This window comes from Anoplopoma fimbria, chromosome 18 (genome assembly GCF_027596085.1).
Source record: "Anoplopoma fimbria isolate UVic2021 breed Golden Eagle Sablefish chromosome 18, Afim_UVic_2022, whole genome shotgun sequence".
NCBI lineage: Eukaryota > Metazoa > Chordata > Actinopteri > Perciformes > Anoplopomatidae > Anoplopoma > Anoplopoma fimbria.
In genome coordinates, this window is record NC_072466.1 from 11,273,183 (window position 1) to 11,292,809 (window position 19,627).

At 39.0% G+C, this 19,627-nt stretch overlaps 1 protein-coding gene across 1 annotated transcript in view; it reads right to left on the reverse strand.

Annotated features, from left to right (window-relative positions):
* The window catches only part of otofa (otoferlin a), a 67,093-nt gene extending 48,658 nt beyond the window's left edge, over positions 1–18,435 (reverse strand). Inside the window, exons 1-2 of the mRNA XM_054618174.1 lie at positions 18,357–18,435; positions 12,655–12,713 (exon numbers count right to left, since the gene is read on the reverse strand). Of these exons, the coding sequence (XP_054474149.1) occupies positions 12,655–12,713; positions 18,357–18,435 (138 nt within the window). The remainder of the gene's footprint in view (positions 1–12,654; positions 12,714–18,356) is intronic.
* Between the last annotated feature and the right edge of the window lie 1,192 nt (positions 18,436–19,627).

Consider the following 19,627-nt stretch of genomic DNA (forward strand, 5'->3'; position numbering starts at 1 on the left):
TTACTGAGTCCTGGGGTTCCCACCTGCTACTGATAGACCTGCCTTCAAGGATCTTCGGATGTGTGTGTTTGCATGAGCGCACTGCATTAAACCAAAACTCTGAGCTCTCTGCCCTGAGGCCCTGCAGTCTCTGCTGCCTCTTCCCAGGCTTAAGCCAGGCATGACCATGACTGTTGCCTCCTTCTGAGCTGCATTTCACTGACAACATTCAGCCTGCAAACACCATAAGAGTGATGGTCATTTGCTACGATTATGGCTAACACAGTCGTGCCACATCTCATTTACAATTTACAACTAAATCTTTTCCAATGCCCCAGCATGGTTTTAATGCACGGATGACAGCCCACACTGCTAATGGAGCAAATTATGCCAAATATACACATACCAGAGCATAACACACACTGCAGCTAAAATTATACATACAAACACCACTGCAAACATTGTTATGTTTTCTTTATCCAACACCAGTGACTCAGGGCAGCCACATTAATTTCCCCGGAGTAAGAAAACCACTCATATTAATCATCTCTGTGGTACATTCATGTGTTGGTGCAGGTACACATTTCCACTTTACTATATGCACAAACACAGACGTACAATCTTTAAGCTTTGCTTGTCTTCATTCTCTGCTGTACAAGACCATTTATCTCTGGAGTAACACACATGCAGAATTCCACAACATGAAGAAGCAAGCTGTTTTTGTTGCCTTATGCCTTCACAGCCACCATTACGGACAAGAGTGCTTAAACTGGTTTAAATACCCTCACAGTGCAGACAAATAAAATGAGAGCAGAGAATCCATTAAGATTAGAAAGTGGAAAGGTTTAGCATGCTTCAGCTGTGCATAGGTTTTTAAAAAATCAAATGGAATTTGGCTACAGTGTTACAAAACATCAAAACACAATACTCTTGCAATATTGACAACTGCATTTTCAAAAAGATGCAATTTTTCTCAGAAGAAAGCAATTTCAGATAGTGCTATGCAACATTAAGCTGCGAAATATACACATTTGTCAAGCTTAGAAGATCTCCAATCACTTAATTTTTCTTGCTTTCTGAAATAGAGTTATCTAAAAGCCAAGTTTAAAGATTTAAAACCTCAAACTGTTTTGTTATTCAGAAGAAAGAAATGACTATTTTTAACTTCTATTTCCCCAGGTAGAGACGCACACCAACCCAAAAATGTTCTTTACTCAGCTCTAATTATTTATTTAACAGGTACAAGAGACATTATTATGTGATGGCAGTGGTTTAGCAAAACATCTAATTTTAACCTGCTGTCCCTGAGCAACATTGCAGTGCTATTTTAGCCTGCTAAATGGACGCAGGTATCTGTATGAAACACACCAAATCAAATGTGTGTACCATCGTTTGATTAAGTGTCGCCATGGTTACCCCAATAAAACCTTTATGGGATAGCTACAGTATATTTCCAGTCAGCTGACAATTGTGGACAGACAAATACATAAGACTGAAAGGCTACTGATGACAAATGTTTTAAGTGGACTGATAAAGATCCCAGAGATGGTAACCCATTTTTAAAAGTGTGGTTCAACCTTAATTAATTGGAAACAGGCAGACGGACAACACCTTCACGGGAAAAACAAACAAACAGTCTGATGGAATGATAGGATTGCAAAAACGAGGCATGCATGATGATATGTTGCTATGGTGATAGAATAAGATATATTGAATAGAATTATTTTGTGTCTACTATTTTATTTAATTAGTTTAATAATATATTTAACTATACAACGTAGCTTTCTCTTAATATTCTATTGCAAACAATTTTTCTCTCTTTGTGTGAGGGAGTAACATAATCTCGGGTTGTAACTTCTGTTGCGGAGGAAGGTATGGATGGCAATGTTGTTTATTGTTACCGTTGTCTGTATTCAATACCAAATTTTACCGTCCTGTTGTAGTCCAGTAAAATTATATTTGGTTTGCTGTCATCTGCATGATTCCATGTGTAAGGAGCATTAGGCTACAGATAAAAGTGACTATAGCCAAGGATGTTATACCAGAATGGTACAAATGTAAAAAAGTCAGTAATTGCTGCAGTCAAGTAATAAAGCAAAAACTATTTAGAGACTTGCTTCCATTTCTTGTGTCTTATATAAATAAATGCTTATAATATAAAAACAGCGTGTTCTCATTTATAATGAAAAACTCTGATAACTAGACGGACTGGAACTTACACTCTCATTCTTATATTTGCCAGTAGGAAATCTGTTATTTAATTCACCTGCAACAAGGGAACTGCCACACTCTCTGCTCACAAACCTAGCTTTAAAGTTTGGTGATTATTATGGATACAAGATGAAACTGACAGAAGTCACAATAACAAATACGTCTGCTACTTCAGCTCCACGGACAATGCCATGGCTATATCAATACACAACACAGTTAAGCTACTGGTATCTTTCTCAAGGCCACTTCGAAATGTAGACTGTAGGGTCCAGTGATTAAACCCCTGACCGTCTGTTTAGCATACGACTGCTCTCAGTTCTGAGTCACAGACGCTTTATTGTCCCCTCTACTTTCGACCACAACTGGGCAGTACATTTTGCCGGGGAAATTTTTTATCTGACTGCAGCTTATGAGTGGTAAATATTGCACTTATTTCATTATAAGTAGTAAAAAGAAGAGAAAAAAATCTGCATCCAACCTTAATCTAAGCAGAGGTCTAATCAGCCACAATAAGTGAAAACACCAGTGAGGTTGTGCAGGGCTTTAAATTGTTCTGTTTTGTACAGTTTGTAGCTCTGCACAGATCAGACTTGATGCTGTCAAGTAGCTACTGTGCCTCTAACCCTGACTGACGTAAAGCTGCTGCAATGCGCCTACTCTCACATTCAGTCAGACTTTATAAAAATGTATCGCAGTTATGTGGCTATAAAAATGCACAATAGTAACCTGAAAAAAGCAATCAGCACTGCACTGATAAAAGAAATACACCACAACACTGGTGTTCAATTAGATTCCTCCTCTCTAGTATTAGAGCCTGTCTGAAGAACACAGATTACTATTCCAAGCTCCCCCCTCCAACCCTCTGTACTGTATGATACAAAGCCTAATTGGCGGAGTGAGGCCGAACATTAAAAGTGACTGGTATGATCTCACTAACCAGCAGCCCTGAGGCCACAGTGGCCAGTACGAGAGGCTAAATGCTCAACTGAAGAGCGGCTATTATTGCTGTGATCCCACGCTGGAGCTCTGACCAGGCCGTCCTCAGTTTCCTCCCGCTCATCATATCTCATGACTGTTGCCATGGACACAGAGGATTAAAACACCTCTATGCTTAATTATGAACAATATGTTCCATCTTTCATATTCACTCACAGCTAGGGAGAACTATGTTTTATTTACGAGAGCATTCTGTATGAAGTATGTAGTCATGGTGTTGAGTTTTTCAGGCTTGTTGTGATCTTATATGTTGATGCGGTCCTGAGCACCTGGATTGTGCAAGCTTAGATGTATACTTAAAGGATAAAATAGATAAGGGTAGACTTAGAAAAGAGGACATATAAGCCACCTTTTCATTACAGCTGGCTTTACCAGCACACTCAAAAATGCTATGCAATATTTAGGATGGTGAAAAAAGGGTTTCTCTGTTTTCTCAGTTTGCTGTACCAGATGATAAAAGAGGGAGTCCATCTTTTCGACACTAAATTATTTGATGCTGGTACTTCCCTCACCTACATACAGTAACCTGTCTTTATTCTGCTTCTTTAAATCACATTTTCTCTCTTTTTTTGACCATTGTGAGTTTGGTTTTAACTACCAAGCAGTTTTGTCGTTGTGAAACCTTTAAGCCTCTCATTTTGATGTTTTCCTCTAAAAAAAAAACATGCTTGCACGAGTAAGATGAAGAGGAGTAGCAGTTGCCTTTAAACAAGACACAAACCGGTGCTAAAAGTATTTTAAGAGCATCAGTTTCCAGTTTATAAGATTCAGGGCTGCTCCGGGGAGGTGATTTCCCATCTCTGAGTATACTAAATAAACTATGGTCTGAGCAGAATATGTTGGCTGAAAACTGAAATTTGTGCAACCAAAATTATCACATTACAATCTACAGTTGGTATACTTGCTTAATAAAGGCATTGATGCTTTATTGTTATGGATTAAGAATGGTATTTTTTTCAATGTAGTATTACCAGTTTTACTTGAGTAAAGGATCTATTCCACCATTGCAACACATACACTAGATGTGTAAGTGTGTCTGACAGTCTGGATGAAACAGCATCTCTCATAAGCTTGTTCTTCTGAAAAACTCTATTTTATCCAATTCACTGACATTGCTGCATGCCCATCACCACCACCACCTCCACCCCAACCCAGTCTCAATTTACTTTTTCCAATTGGACTGTCCATCCCTGTTTTCATTTCCAAACCCGCTCTGTTACCTCAAATGTCAGTTTGATGTGGCTACATGCACCAGTGTTTCTAAATTCATCTCAGTCTCATTTACAATATGTGTCAACTAAAATGCCAAGGGTGAAGAAATATTGACATTAATCCAGTCAGAAACTTTCAATCACCCAGAATGCCATTTATCAATGACTGTAGCAGCTACAAGCCCTGTTTTCTATGTTATTAATCCTTACTGCATTGGTGCTATGCAAGATCAACCATTGATAAGAGTTTGTTAGTTATAATTAGAGATCATGTCAAGACTAAAGTGACAAATATTACTTATGATTATTGTGGTACTGATATACACAATTACAATATTATTAATATCTAACTCATTTCCTGTCTTGAATTTGAGTAATTGCGCACAACAAGATATTCAGAGGACTCTTGTATAGGAGTCAACCCACATTGCAGAATAGCTGGTCAACCTTAAACAAAACTGAAGGCTAAGTTAACCGCTAACTTCGGGGCTTACCCCTTCACTTTCATCAGTCTCTCTCTTACCATCTCTCTGAAATGGTTATACTAACCATCAGGAATTTAACCATAGTTTATCATGAAACAGGTTACCGTTATCGTCATCCCTACTGACAGTGTTTGGGAGACCACTGCTACATAGAGTTGAATCCATAAAAGAGTGGGCTTTACTTTTTTATAAGAGCAGGGTAGCTGTTAAACCAAATTGCATATATCTCAATATGAAACTTAACCCTTCCTCCTCAATTGAAATTGACAGACAGTGAGTACAGGTATAAGACTTTTATCACGTTAATTCAATGAAATCCCATTTTATTGCAAGCTGGACTCTAAACTAAAACAGCAATTAGCTCACCAGTTTCTGCTGTGGAAGACCAGATGGTGCAGAGATAAATAACAACACATTTGTCCAGTAAGCTGCTTCACACCTCCTTGAATATAAACAGTTGTGCTGGGTGACAGAACTTATCCCTTCATTAAAAACTTTTTTGCTGAGATGGATATTTTTCTCCAACAATTTAACCTATACCTTCTGTTTATCCTGTGCCTATTTATTTCAACCATGCTGAGTTACAAATGGTTACACAATAGCTCAAGCTTAGGATTGTATTTATTAATTAAAAAGCATGTATTTGTAGAAGACAAGAAAGAACAGTTATTGTTAGAGCTGAGCTGCGCCAACACAAAGCTTCAAACAAACATATCTCCAAACTATTCACAGTAATATAGCACTACCCTCTTATCATAGCTAAACTGTGCAGTGTCCCTGAGGCTTACAGCTATTCACCTTATTCTTTGCCTGAACTAGGGCGCTTCTGCATTACTTCCTTTTGTAATATTAGTTATGTTATAGAGTGCAAGTGTGATTACTTTGATAAGCTTTGCCACCTTAATCATCCTTTACTTGCCAAAAAATCTCTTTAAAAAAAAATCTGTTAATAAGTTTTAATAACTTTTCAGGCAAGAAAGTAACCATATACATTCCAAATATGTTTTCAATTCATCCAAATAACAGCTATTTGGAAATTTACATAAATGTTTTTGGAGCTGTAAGGAGCCTCTGTCTGTGTGATAGTGGGCAAATGTTCCCAAATACCTTTCAGCGTTAACATCGCTACTAACGCTAAACCAGAGGAACAAATTCTATTTGCATGCAACTAGAAAGGAATAATGGGCAGGGCAGCACAAGTTGAATACATTCCTCACTTGCTGCTCACCATTGCTCTCACTGTATATGCAAATGAAACACCCCTTGGTTTCTATATTTGTACAATTGGACCACAAGGAAATCTATTCGTCTTCATCCCAGGACAGAAATCCACTCAGACATACTGTGACTGTTGACCCTAGTTCTGTTAAGCTCTTGGCGTGCTTAACAAAGCAAAAAACACTGACTTAACAAGAAATCTACTATTCAACATTTGAATTTGTGTTATTCTATTCTGTTTTGGGGCCTATTTTGTTTTTACAATACCAGATCATATTTCATAGTTTTGGAATGTATACAGTAAGTGGATTACTTTGTCTCGGTACTGTCACTCTTCAGAGAGACTCATTAAGGCAGAGGAGTTACAAGCTGATGCACATGGGTACACACAGGAACAGCAAAAGCGAGGTTCATATATTTATCTTCTCCTAAGGGCTCACACAACAAAGTAAATATCCAACATTCCCTACAGAAATTATGTTTTGTTAGCTCTGTGTGCATATCAGCACACTATTTTAATTCTGCTGTTTTGTCATTCTAAATCCACAACACTGATACGTAAACCAGCTTTAAAAACTAAAAGGTCATTAGATTAGTTACTATACAGCAAGTACAGCGGCAAATCTCAAGTCTCAAGTCTTCAGCTTCCTTCAAACTCTGAGCGGGCAAAGAAAAATATTCTGCCAGATCATCATTTATTCAGTACACTCAGAGATGGGAAATCACCTCCCTGGAGCAGCCCTGAATCTTAAAAACTGGAGTTTATAAAATATTTTTAGCACCAGCAATAGTCCAGCTTGTGTCTTGTCTTGAGGCAACTTCTACTCCTCTTCTTCTTACTTGTGGTCAAGTCATCGTAGTATCAGTTAAGTGGTAAATAAAGTATCAGATGAAATATGAACTCCAGAAGTGGATTGCTTTAATGCATGAAGTTATCTTGTTTAATTCTGCATTGGCTCACTGGATATGAATCCTGTACTGCTGTGTGAGATCTCTATTAGTTTAAAAACCAGACCCTGATGGTGGGATGTTCTCATATAACAGACACGCCTTCCTTAAGCCCACTAACTTCCCAAACCTGATTACAGAGGCAGTCGGGGAAGTTTAGTGGAAGTGGTCTCTTCCTACTCTCTTTGGTGAGCAGCAGCACGCCCCGGACTCAGACTCCTGATCAAACTTATGAGGCTTTCAGTGCTGAAGTACTACAAAAGCATTAACAGTGACACAGCGACTACTAAAACAGCAACCCTGTCCCTTATAACTGGTTTTTACATACATTACTAATTTCTTTAGTAACATTAGGTTTTACCAAGGGTTAGGTTAGGACAGTTCATTGGCAATGTTTCTTTTGAAAGAAATTCTATCCTTCTGTACTGTGCGCAAGTCATTATGAGCTTGTTTGGGGTTGATGGCTGGTACACATACCACAGGATTTTGGCGCTCTAGCACAGGGTCCCTTGTGCGGTTACATTTAGGCAACAAAAGCACTTTTTCTAAAACTAATAAGGGGAAGATTGTACAGCCACGTATTAGGTCCATTGTAAGTAAAAAAACAAAAAATGATGGAGCTGAGATGGGGGGTAATATTCTGAGGAACAAATTTGAATTTCAGAGATTAAAGTTGGCAAATTTACGTGAAAAAAACATGAAAATTCTCTATGATTAAAGTGGCATGAATAACTGGCCCACTTTGACCGACAGTCAATCTTAAAACAAATTCAAACTGAAGACTAAGTTGTCGCTTACATCAGGACTAACCCCTTTCATTTAAATCAGCAGTTGGCAAGGAAGACATGGGAACTTGAATTGGGTCTTGAAAGGTTGTTATTGACTGACAAATAGATTGTACACATCCTACCATAAAAACACTAATTAAGAAGCAACAAAATTCAGACGAGGACTGGATTTACCACAGTTGTGCACTCCACTATTTCTTCGATTATTTTCTCTTAGAATATTGCCCCCCTCCCCCGGCTCCATATTCCTTTAAAAAAAACACTTTTTTCAACTTACAATGGCCCTGATATGCCGTTGTAGGATCAACTCATACTAAAAGTCAATTTGTAAAATGTCAACCATACCACTGTTAATTAGCCATTGAGTCCTTAAATTGTCTAAATAGTGTACATATAATGTTTTTTCAAGCTGCCCCATTCTCCACATTGACCCTTATAAAATCTTTTCAGTCTCGACAAGAGCTTTACTGCATATTTAAGAAAAAATGTCTGTGTTGTATATAAATACACAACACATGCAGTAACAGGCAAATATCAGTACAGTAGAAGCCCAGTGGAGGCTTTCCACTGTCGTATTATCTCTTTAAAAATCATAATACTTGTCTGAATCCAATATGCTAGGGGTTCAGAAATATGATCAATGGGTTTTAAGGTTTCATGATTAAATACATTTTTTTTTTAATATGATATAGAAGTAATGCTAAATTGGTGCAATACTCCTTTATCAATGATTCCTCATTACAGCGATAAATAACGGAATCCAGGCAGCTCTGAGTTGCAAACAGAATTTTTAGGACACATCGCTTAAAACAGTTAGTACACAATGGCCTTAAATACTCAGAATTTAGCATTACGTAATCAGAAGTTTCTCATTAAAATGTCAGACTGTGCACTTAGTACACTGTAGGGATGTAGCAGCTTGAGGCTAGTGGAGAGGGAATATCCCTGCACTCATTATGATTGAATAATAATTCCCCTTTTTCTTGTATGCATAGTTCAAATCTCTTGACATCTTGTTTGAAAACTAAACAACCACATCCTGTTCATATCCTTCCTGACACATTGCCGTAGACCCATACACGTGTACAGAAGCTATACCGACAGGCCCATAGAATGAACCCTGTGGTTCCCATACAGCACTTGCAAGGCTTTCTGTTCTTTGCTCCAGTTATGTCTAACTAGTGAGGGGGAAGTCCTGGTGTACTGCAGCTAAAAGCCAAATCCCACCACGGTATGAATAATGAATACAGAATCCCCATCCAGTCTATCCGCATACTAGTTCAAAGGCATCCTGCCAGTCCATGCATGAAGCAACAAGACACACAACTCTATGCTAATGGCCCCTCGACTTTAGGGGCTGGACTGAGCTTACTGAGCCATGCAAATGTCCCAGTGCTGAGGATGAAGATGTCATATGAGGAGGGTGTGATGAGGAATTGCTGAAGAGTTTGCGGGGCTGGGGTCGGAGGGTGGCTAGGAAAACAGTACATGAATGCTCAGGCACCAGCAGCATGTAGCACATGGACATGCACACACACACACACACACACACACACACACACACACACACACACACACACACACACACACACACACACACACACACACACACACACACACACACACACACACACACACAAACAAATACCAAAGACACAGGAACTACTGGAAGCACAATTTGTCCAAAGGGAAACCATGGTCGTTTTATTGATGCTGAGTGATGCTAACGACCTCGCCAGCACTACAGGACCGAGACGAGAGCATCGGGTGAGGCAGTCACAAGAGATCACATATCAGTGCCGGCCACACAGTTCTATACCAGTTACTATAATCAGGTCGCAAGAATAATATAATGCACCAGTATAGATATTTCCATTCTCACTTTTGTTTACTTTTCAACCATACTACTAAAACAATATTTTTTCTGCAGTGACTGTGAATATATATGTGTGTGTGCGTGTGCGTGTGTGTGTGTCACTATGCTGGTTACCAAAAATGTTTAGTCATTCAGCCATTTTCCTGATTAGACTGAAAACAATAAAACAAAAGCCCTGGTTTTCAGCAAAGGAAGCAGCCGTCTGCCTGTGAGCCCATCAAAGGAAAAACATTTTTCCTCTGTAAAAGCAAGCAGCTCAAAGAGAAGAAGAAAAATCCCCCGGGACGGTACTATTCGTGTTTGAGGCCCTCTTTCTTTTGTTTTTTTTATTTCATTCTCTGACTTTATCCCCTACCTCTGTTCTGTCCTTTTTTTCTGTCTCTGTGAGAATGTCTTCCAGCGCTTCTCTCTTGATCCTCCAACCCTCATCTCTTATATGACTCTTTGCTTTTAAATCCATCATATCGCTGGTCTCTCAGTGTGACAGGACCCTGCAGGAATCCTAGTGGAAATATTTCCCAGAATACCACAGCAGCGACCAAAGAAACATACCAACAAAGAAACAGATGTGCTGCAGTGAAATCCTTTAGGTCCTGAGAGGATTTTTCAGGTCCATGTTCATATCTATTTAAACATCTTCTTCAAGTTCAAAGAACTTTAAGTTCTGGTAAGAGGGCTATTTAGGGGACCAGCTATATCTCTCTACAGCAGTGGAGTGTCTAGTTTAATTAATACAGAGCAAGTGTTCAATGTCATGCATGGATGGACACCACTGCTTCTGCCTCGCCGCTCAGACCCTTACAGGCCATCAGCGAACAGGAGAGGCTCATTAGGAGACACTTGGCAGGACATTGGCCATTTACAAGTGAGAATAAGTTAGATTTTGATTAAGAACATTAAGGTGATTATATGTGATCCTCGGCTGGCTCATTGGTTAGCACTGTCGCCTCACTGCATGAATGATCATGTGCCGTTCATATTGTAGGTTTCTCCTTGAGTCTATGTGCAGACAAGTATCCCGGTAAGTACAACCACATTGGAGAATTCAGCACCTTGCTTTTTAAGTGCAATGCCAATTTTTAAGTGCCAACGCAGGAAGAAGGGTGCTCTGTATGTAGCGAGCCACAAGTTAAGAGAGTGGGGAGTTGGGGAAGTGGAGGTGCGTGTAGCATGTCCAGCTTTAGTTTCCTCCCACAGTCCAAAGACAAGAAGTTTAGGTTACCTGGTAACTTTAAATTGCTCTTAGATGTGAATGTTCATCTGTCCAGGATCTACCATGCTTCTAGCTCAATGCATGCTGGGAAAAGGTTGATCAAAATTGATCAATGTATGGAACCTATCCTCTCAGGAGATGTAGACATGTAAACAGCAGCTGGACAATTTGTAGAGACACCTAACTGATTTAAAGAATAATAGAATTTAGATTGTTTCAGTAGGAGGAGGAAGAACTGTTACCTGGTGGAAATTTGTTTTTGCAAGACCTATTCAAATGAACTGATGAATCAATAGCAATCAAATTATGCAATCCTTCCATTATAGCAGTTACAGTAATTGAGTCCTGATCGTGTAGGTGTAAATGTGACATTTTCCTGTTCTCATTTATGTTTAATGATACATACTAATACAATTTAGTCGCATTAATGACATCACTTAAATCTAATAAGAGACATACCTTTTAAGCAATAGCCCTAGGAAGTAAAAAGAATAACATACCCCAATGGAATCAGGATTAGCTCCTTAACTATAAAGGTCTCTTTTGAAAGGTAAGAAACTGAGGACTATGAATCCATTGTAAAGAAACCTTTTCTCCATTACCATTGAACAGTAAATAATAACCAAGATCCCATGGATAATAATGCAACAATGAATTTATGCTTCTACTTTTTACTACAGTTGTGACAGTAAATTTGATGAAAATACACTAAAATACACAATTTATGGAATAAATAAAGAGAAACACAGACGGTTTCCATGTTTGGGCCAGGTGGAGAAGTCTTTCATCTGCATGTACTATTCTGCGCTGCAGTGACACAGACCATATGTTTTTTGCCTTATTATTAAACGAAATAGCTTACAGTTTGTCAAAATAAAATTTACTGAAATAAAATCGTCAATTTGAATATTTTGGATGAAAATTCATCTTTTAGATTAATGGACTCATCAGTAAAACTCGGTTCAGCAAGATAACCCCCCTAAAGGAACACTACTTCAATTATTTTTTGAAGCATTAATGCAATCGCCAGAAGTAAAAAGCTAGCATTAGCTATTAACAAACACCTCTGTAGCATGACATCACGTCACCAACACTAAGCTTAAGGTATACTCATGTTCAGCTTAATGACTTCTGTAGTCTCTGTATTCATTTAGCCACTTCTCAGAAACCACCCTTATTAAGACAGGTAAAATCTGCAAAATTCAAGAGAGGGGTATTTACCGACATAGTTTATGTTTTAGAGCAAAACTTTAAAATCTTTTAAGCTTGTGTTAATCACAGACTTTATTTCAGACATCTAACGAAAAACCCATTCAAAAAATAACATTGACTGCAAGACGAGGGAACCAGTGGTGCAAAAATGCCGACTCATTTCCAGGTTTTAGGAGTTATTCCTTTACACAGTTTGGACATGAATATCTACATGAATATCTACAATAAAAGACCATCTTTCATCTCAACATTTTGTAACTACAACACATGGATGGACTCGGTACCGGGTCCATTGGGCTCATTAATATAAAAGTAAAAACTCACTCTATTACCTAAATGATGTCTCCTACTAATTGACTTACCACAAGGTTCATTAAAAAAACCTGCAGTAAGTGAAGTAAGCGTATTGTTATCTGCAGTGGAGATTGGAAGGTTTGGGACTGTTTCTATTAAGTAAAGGGCTAATTGCTTATTGGTCATTACGGAGGTGTATGACAGGGGAAATTAAGTCACTGACCTCATTGAAGTGGGCCACATCCTCACAGTTCTCTGCCACACGGCTGTAGAAGGACAGACCTGGAAAGTGAGGGGGAATGTAGAGGTTAGAAACAGATAAATGGTTCAATAAAAAACATTGCATTTATTTGTCATTTTAGTTCGAGACAGCACACACAGCATCAGCAATTTATTCAGCATAAGGAAAAACTATCAATCTTGGTTTTTATTTTTATCTGCTCGCATAATGAAACTGTGCCAGGTAGGTTGTCAGTCACAGCGTAATAAATAAATGAATATAAAGTTTTGGCAGGAAAAACAGTTTGAAGGAAATTATGCTTTTTCCTTTAGTTTTTTATTATTAGTATTTCCATTTTATGCTTCTTTACCTTTACTCCACTGCATCTAGTACTTCTGATTTATTCTCTATTGCTGCGAGATATTTATCAACATCACTGTCAAAGAACTGTTAATCACATTACAGACAAGTGAAACGACAAATGAGTGCCTTAAGTATCTGATACACACTCAAATGAGACAGGCTGTGTGGAGCCACAGGAGACAGAAAAGAGATGCAGAAATTTGAATGGCCGCATTATGACTCATTAGGCGACAGAATAAAAACAAACAGAGAGAAAAAGGCTTCAGCAGAATAGAAATAACAAAGAAGTGAGATTATCTACAGGAATAAATCATTTACACAAGATTTGATTATTGTGAAAACAATAATGTCTTGGTGCAGTGTGTATTCAAGGTTATATGCAGGGCAGCGAGCCATTCACCGCACAGTGAACGGACTTACTCATGCGTTCTACTGCCTGTATTCACCTGGCTTCATTTGTGATCCTCATGAATGGTGCCGGACTGCTCGCATTCTGCTTTGTAGCGGTAGTTTGCTTTGTGTATCTGAGGCATTGTGTGGGTGTTTGTTTGGGTGCATGTGGACAGCTGATGTGAACAGATCAAACATTCATATATAAATATGTACATATAGTCACACACGCACAGGAACCTACAAATTAAATTACAGCCCCTGTCTGTTTGACTGGAATAATTAATTTTGAATCGAAATAAAAAAGATTCTTTCTGGCTCCTCTGATGCGTTGTCATTTGTACTGAATGTTTCTTTTCACACATTCACAGAGCAAACAACCTCTGAGTTTAAAGAAAAAAGACACACGGACATGCAAAAGCAAAATTTTAAATATATTATGCTTAAATTGTATCAGTTTATTTATAAAATTGTCCATTTTGACTCTAATTCATAACCACGATCTCTCTTTTCTTTCACACTCTCTACACTCTTACAAAACCCACTTCCTATGAAATATTTTTGAGAAAATAAACACCACTTATATGTAAGAGAGGGAAAGAGACAATATTCCTCCTACATTTTCAAAACAGCGGCATCACTGTCATACCAGGGTTTTCATCTAACCGAGACGTGGGTTTAGAAAAGTAGATCATGGGAGGCTTATGTAAGGTGCTCCACACCAAACTAAAACAACATTCTGCTAATCAGGCTGCGTTTTGGCCTTGGTGGAAACAGCAAGAAAGAGAAACAGAGTTGCACTAAAAGAACCGACCTGTTTTAGAAGAAGGAAAGGAAATGGAAAGTACATTTTGATTCTTGAGCATATAGGGATGAAAAGAGTAAAAGAGAAGGATGGAGAATACTGTGAAAGATGAAAGACTTAAGCCAACACAACTGAAGCCTGCACAGAGGTGCTTTTAGCTTTTATTCAGCTTTAGCTGGATCTATAGGGGGAACAGAACAAATACAGCGTATAAATGAAAAGAGGAAGGCATTTTCTTAATGTTTAGGATACAACTAGAGTCTCCCTTTATGCCTCTGAGCGCCTCATCTTTGTTGTTCCACACTGTGATTTAATTTTGTCTCATTTCATGGCAAATTTACTAGCCGAAAAAGAGACAGTGTAAATGCTAAATAAGAAATTTAAACTAAAGACACGGTAAATGGTTGCTCCAGCAGAGGACATAAAAAAAATTAAAAAATGTAATGGTGTGTGTAGGATACAGTAGATTCCACAAAGCTTTGTTTCAGCCCAGAAAATATTAAAGATTTGGAGTTAAAAGGATGACAAACAAGGAAACAAGGAAAGAGTTGGGATGAAAGAAGCAAGCTATACTGGCATATCTTGAGATTGGAAATAAAGCTTTAATTTCTAAGATAACACTGATGTACAGTGTGTGTGTGATCCTGCAGGCTACTATGCAGAGTCACAGCCAATAAGCAACGAGCGCTGGAGTGTCGTTCTTTGATAAATTCAAGAGCTACAGATAACAGCAAGGATCCATCAGAGTCTTGCCACAAAATCAATTAAGTTTTCATGCCTCCCCTTTGAAGCTGACTTCATTGGCCTGGTAACAGATAACAATGAACCATTATTAGCCTGACTGGACAGGGAACTCTACAGTCTCTTTCATTGCTTTATTTGTATTACACCATGAGTGCCATCGATTCACTGATTTATGGCTTTTATTTTCTCAAACTATTGATGATGTTAGATCCTGAATGAAGTGTGTTTAGGTCTTTTTTCTGGTCAAACGCTACATGTGGAGTAAGCCTTTCATAGCAACGCTCCACCAGCCTCTCAAGGGGTCATATATAGTTTGATATGCTCAGGCAGGGCTGGGGCTTCCTGACAAGCCTCTTCCTCTCCAGACAGGAAGTTGTTTAAGCTGGAAGCACTCAGGAAGCACTACTGACAGACGTACAGTGAAAAGCATGACTCAAAAACCCACAGTAATTTAAGAGACTGGGGATAAAAGACTAATACAAATACTGTGAGTAGAAGAACATCTAACCACTCAGATGAACTGATTTGTTTCTTTCCTTTTCTAATTAAACCTCAACCTTCCACCAAAATGTTTTTAATTCAAATCTCTTGCTTTTAAAGAAGCACTTTCATAATGCCTTAAAATATGATGTAGCATAGATTTTACAGTCGGGCGAACATGGAACAGACTTTGCAGATGTGGAAAGAAGATACTATTTGGCCGGAGAAAGGACAATGCCTGAATATAACAATATAAAGCAATACAATGATGTGTGGAAAAATATTTCTGAGGCCCTACATGAACTTGTGGCAGAGCCGAGGAGAGGAGCCACAGAATACACGACAGATAAGTTAATGTGTGTATATGAGGTGAAATAATGCAACTGTACTTATAGGACTCTTATCGATGTTTAATGATCAAATGAAGTGCTTTCATATAAGTTAATAACATTGGTGATTGAAAACGGAAGGGTCAGCTTGTTTATTAATAGAAATTCACCATGTTGTCCCATCTAATTTCAGTGAAAAAAGAAAGATGATAATGGGAAAGGGGTGGCTTGTAGTAATGAACCTACAGAGAATTGTTAGTTGAATCTGCAGTTCCCCGTCGGCTGTACTGAGATTTTATAGATTATTGTTCAGCTGTCCCACTGCACACTATCCGCCCAGCACTGGTCCCAGTTTGTACCTTTCATGTGTTTGCATATTGTAGTTACGTTGAGGTTATAATAAATGTAACTATCTTGATTAACAAGCGATATTAGAAAACCCCAGATTGAAGACACGTGTCGTTGTCCTGAAGCCGTCTCCAGAATCCCAAACCATCTTGGAAGATATTCAGTCAGCAAAAAAAACGTTTTCCAAGTTGCGACTGTTTCCCAATCAAAACAAAGATGGAAGACCATAGGCTATACAGGTGAAACAGACTAGCAATATGGGAAACGGATTAATAATATATATTTTTTTCATCATATTGGTTTGAAGAGTTTTTGATAGCTTTGAAAATACCGTCTGAATAGCGGTAATTGTGTTATTCTAGCTTCTGGGTTGTTCAAATAATTATTACCCTTCAACTTTCGGACCTGGGTACTTAAATAGATGGAGTCATACACTTTGATAGCTGAAAGTGTAAATTAGCATAGGCTACATTACCTTTACATTTAGGTTCACATTATCACTGCTATTAAAAGCTTTCTCTCCATTAATAACAGGCCAATCTGAATATATAGGGGCCACTTTTTTTTCTGGTTTTCTGGTGACTATCAACATTTGTGACCCTGTCCGGTTTAACTGAAATAGCGTGTAACCTTTAGTGCATCTAGCAGGTATTTTATAAACCTTTATAGTAACTTGCAAAGGAGATTACTGCTTTTTCTTTTGAAATATTGTACGTGTTTGACATAGGCCTCAGTGAAAATCAGTGAAAGCCACATGTTTCTTTGACTAGGCAGAATTTTAATTAACACTGACTGAATAAGATACTAAAGGGCAGAAAATGGGGTAAAAAAAGGGGAACACACACACATCGTTTCTTAGGCTAACAACTTATAAAACAGATGAACTGCAGCTACTGTGCTGACAGCTCACCCATGAGGGGAAGAGCAGACAACCTAATCCTTGACTTGGGTGATACGCATCATGTAATTTCAAGACCCTGGTGAATTCCCTGCAGCACAACACTGAAAGCCATCCTCTATGCAGCTCACACACATTCATGCACACACACACACACACACACACACACACACACACACACACACACACACACACACACACACACACACACACACACACACACACTCACATAGCAGCGGAGAGAGGAAGGAGGGGTGGTGGTCTTGTAACACCCCACACAAAACTGATGCTGACAGCAGGAGTCTGATCAGAGGACAGGTGGGATTGAACCTTTGTCATCTGTCTGAAAGAGGACTGATCTCTGTCCAAGGTGCTGAAACACACACGCCTCTCTATCTCTCTCTTTCTGGCTCTGTTTCTCTCTCACAGAGAAAGAAACGTTTGATGTTGATGAATGAATCCACTGAACTGCCTCCAAATGTTTCCCTCCAATCCTCCAGTGATCCCTCTTTTCCTCTGAACAGTAGGAGAGGCAGAGCCGATCAGGTGTTAGGCTAATGACCCCACAGGAGTTATAAAACGCCAAAGAACCAGTGGATTGGAAATGATCTGAGGGTATGATGAAGGAGACGCCCACCTCCAACACCTTCTTTAGAAATCAATGCCATCAGCTTAGTCAACTGTTACCTACAGTACTGGCTTCTCGCCCTTAATGGTTTAGGAGTAAAATGATCTATCAAGCGAATACACATGAGAAATCACTCTAATCACACTATATTCCCAAGGATTTACAGACAGTTACACATTGCTGTTGCTTTTTGTGGCTATTATCAATAATTTACATTTGAATAAGTCATAAGAGAAGTGTCCTGACCTGATCCTGACATTTGGGGAAAAACTGTATATAATAGCTGTGATGAAACATCATTAACTATGTCAAATGCAGTTTGATTCTATAGTACTTTTAAGCATTTAAGCATGTACACAATCTGAATATGATAGGGTGGTACACCAAAATGCTTATATAACAAGTGAAACATTATGAAATAAACTCCCATTAGGGGTATGGTTTTGTGTATATTCTTTTTAAATCGCATAGGCTAATTAGTTAGTTTTTCAGATTGCAGTACTGTCTTTTTTCTTTAGTTTTAAGATAAGTCCAGTTTCCATCTTTGGACAAGGCGCGTCTCAGGAGACCACCGGTCCAGGAGGTCCAGGAGGGGTTCCCCCAACTTTTTATCTGATTATCCCCCAACACATTGTAAAACATAAATCAAATGTTGAGCACACCACACGGGCTGATTCAATTTCACAACATACAGTCTACGACCCAGAAACATTGTCCTACCTCTGAATGTAACTTTGGCGACCCTGTCACCTTTCCCCCGAAGATGAGCTGCCGTCTTCAGGTGGACCATTAGAGCCATCATTAGTCCACGCTGGTCAAAGGAGTAATTTTACTCCACAGGGAAGAAAAAAAAAACTTGAGCCGGTTTGGTGCAATCTGTGTTTTAACGAGCTTTAGGTGATCCTCTCCTTGCGTTTGGACACATAAATCGTTTTCCATACAGGCAGCATGTAGAATAATGTTTTGTGTTTTTTAAACAAACGAATTATTGATACGCTCCAGTTAACGTTTCCTCTCGCTCCGTGGTCCGTGGCTGCTGGGTCTGTCGCACATCTCCGGGCTGACACTTGGTTTTACTCTGCTCGTCGTGCAGGAAGGGCGGGGGTGTGCTCCAGCATCAGCGTGGGGATGGTGGATGTGGTGGATTGTAAAAGATCATTCCAGCTCTGGGATTTGAGGGAAATTCACTGTTTCCTTTTTTTGTAGGGAGTAAAAATCTTCCATTGTCATCAGCCTACAGTATAGCAGATTCATATTCGTTATCTTCTCTGCAGACTGCTCATCAGATAGAAAGACTCTTGAATTAATTTAGATAATTCTCAAGTATATTCAAGGACAGACTGTTCCAGAAAGCCACTTAGTGTATTTTTCATCCTCTTACAGAATAGGCATTTGACTGTTGTTTGTGGTAGTAAATAAAGAGTTTTAATAGTAATGATGTTCCAGTGCTTGCAATAAATAATAATAATATTATTATTATATTCCTTTATTGATCCCCATGGGGGAAATTCGGGTGTTGCAGCAGCTCAACTACACAGAAACAGATCATAAATACACATATTATACAATAAAATAAAAATAGAATAAAATAAAAAATAAGAATACAAATAAAAAATGTACAGTATATCCACATGGGGGGGTCTGGTCAGCATGATGACAGACTGTGGTCTCTGCTGTTGTTGTACAGTCTGATGGCAGTGGGCACAAATGAGCGTCTGAAGCGCTCCGTCCTGCTCTTTGGCAGAATCAGCCGATGGCTGAAAGAGCTGCCCAGCTGCCACAGTTCCTCATGGAGAGGGTGAGAGGGATTGTCCAGGATGGCTCTGAGTTTGGCCTTCATCCTCCTCTCACCCACTGACTCCAGACTGTCCAGCTCCAGACCCACCACAGAGCTGGCTTTCCTCACCAGCTTGTTGAGTTTGTTGGCATCTCCAGTCCTGATGCCACCACCCCAGCACGCTACAGCGAAGAAGAGGGCGCTGGCTACCACA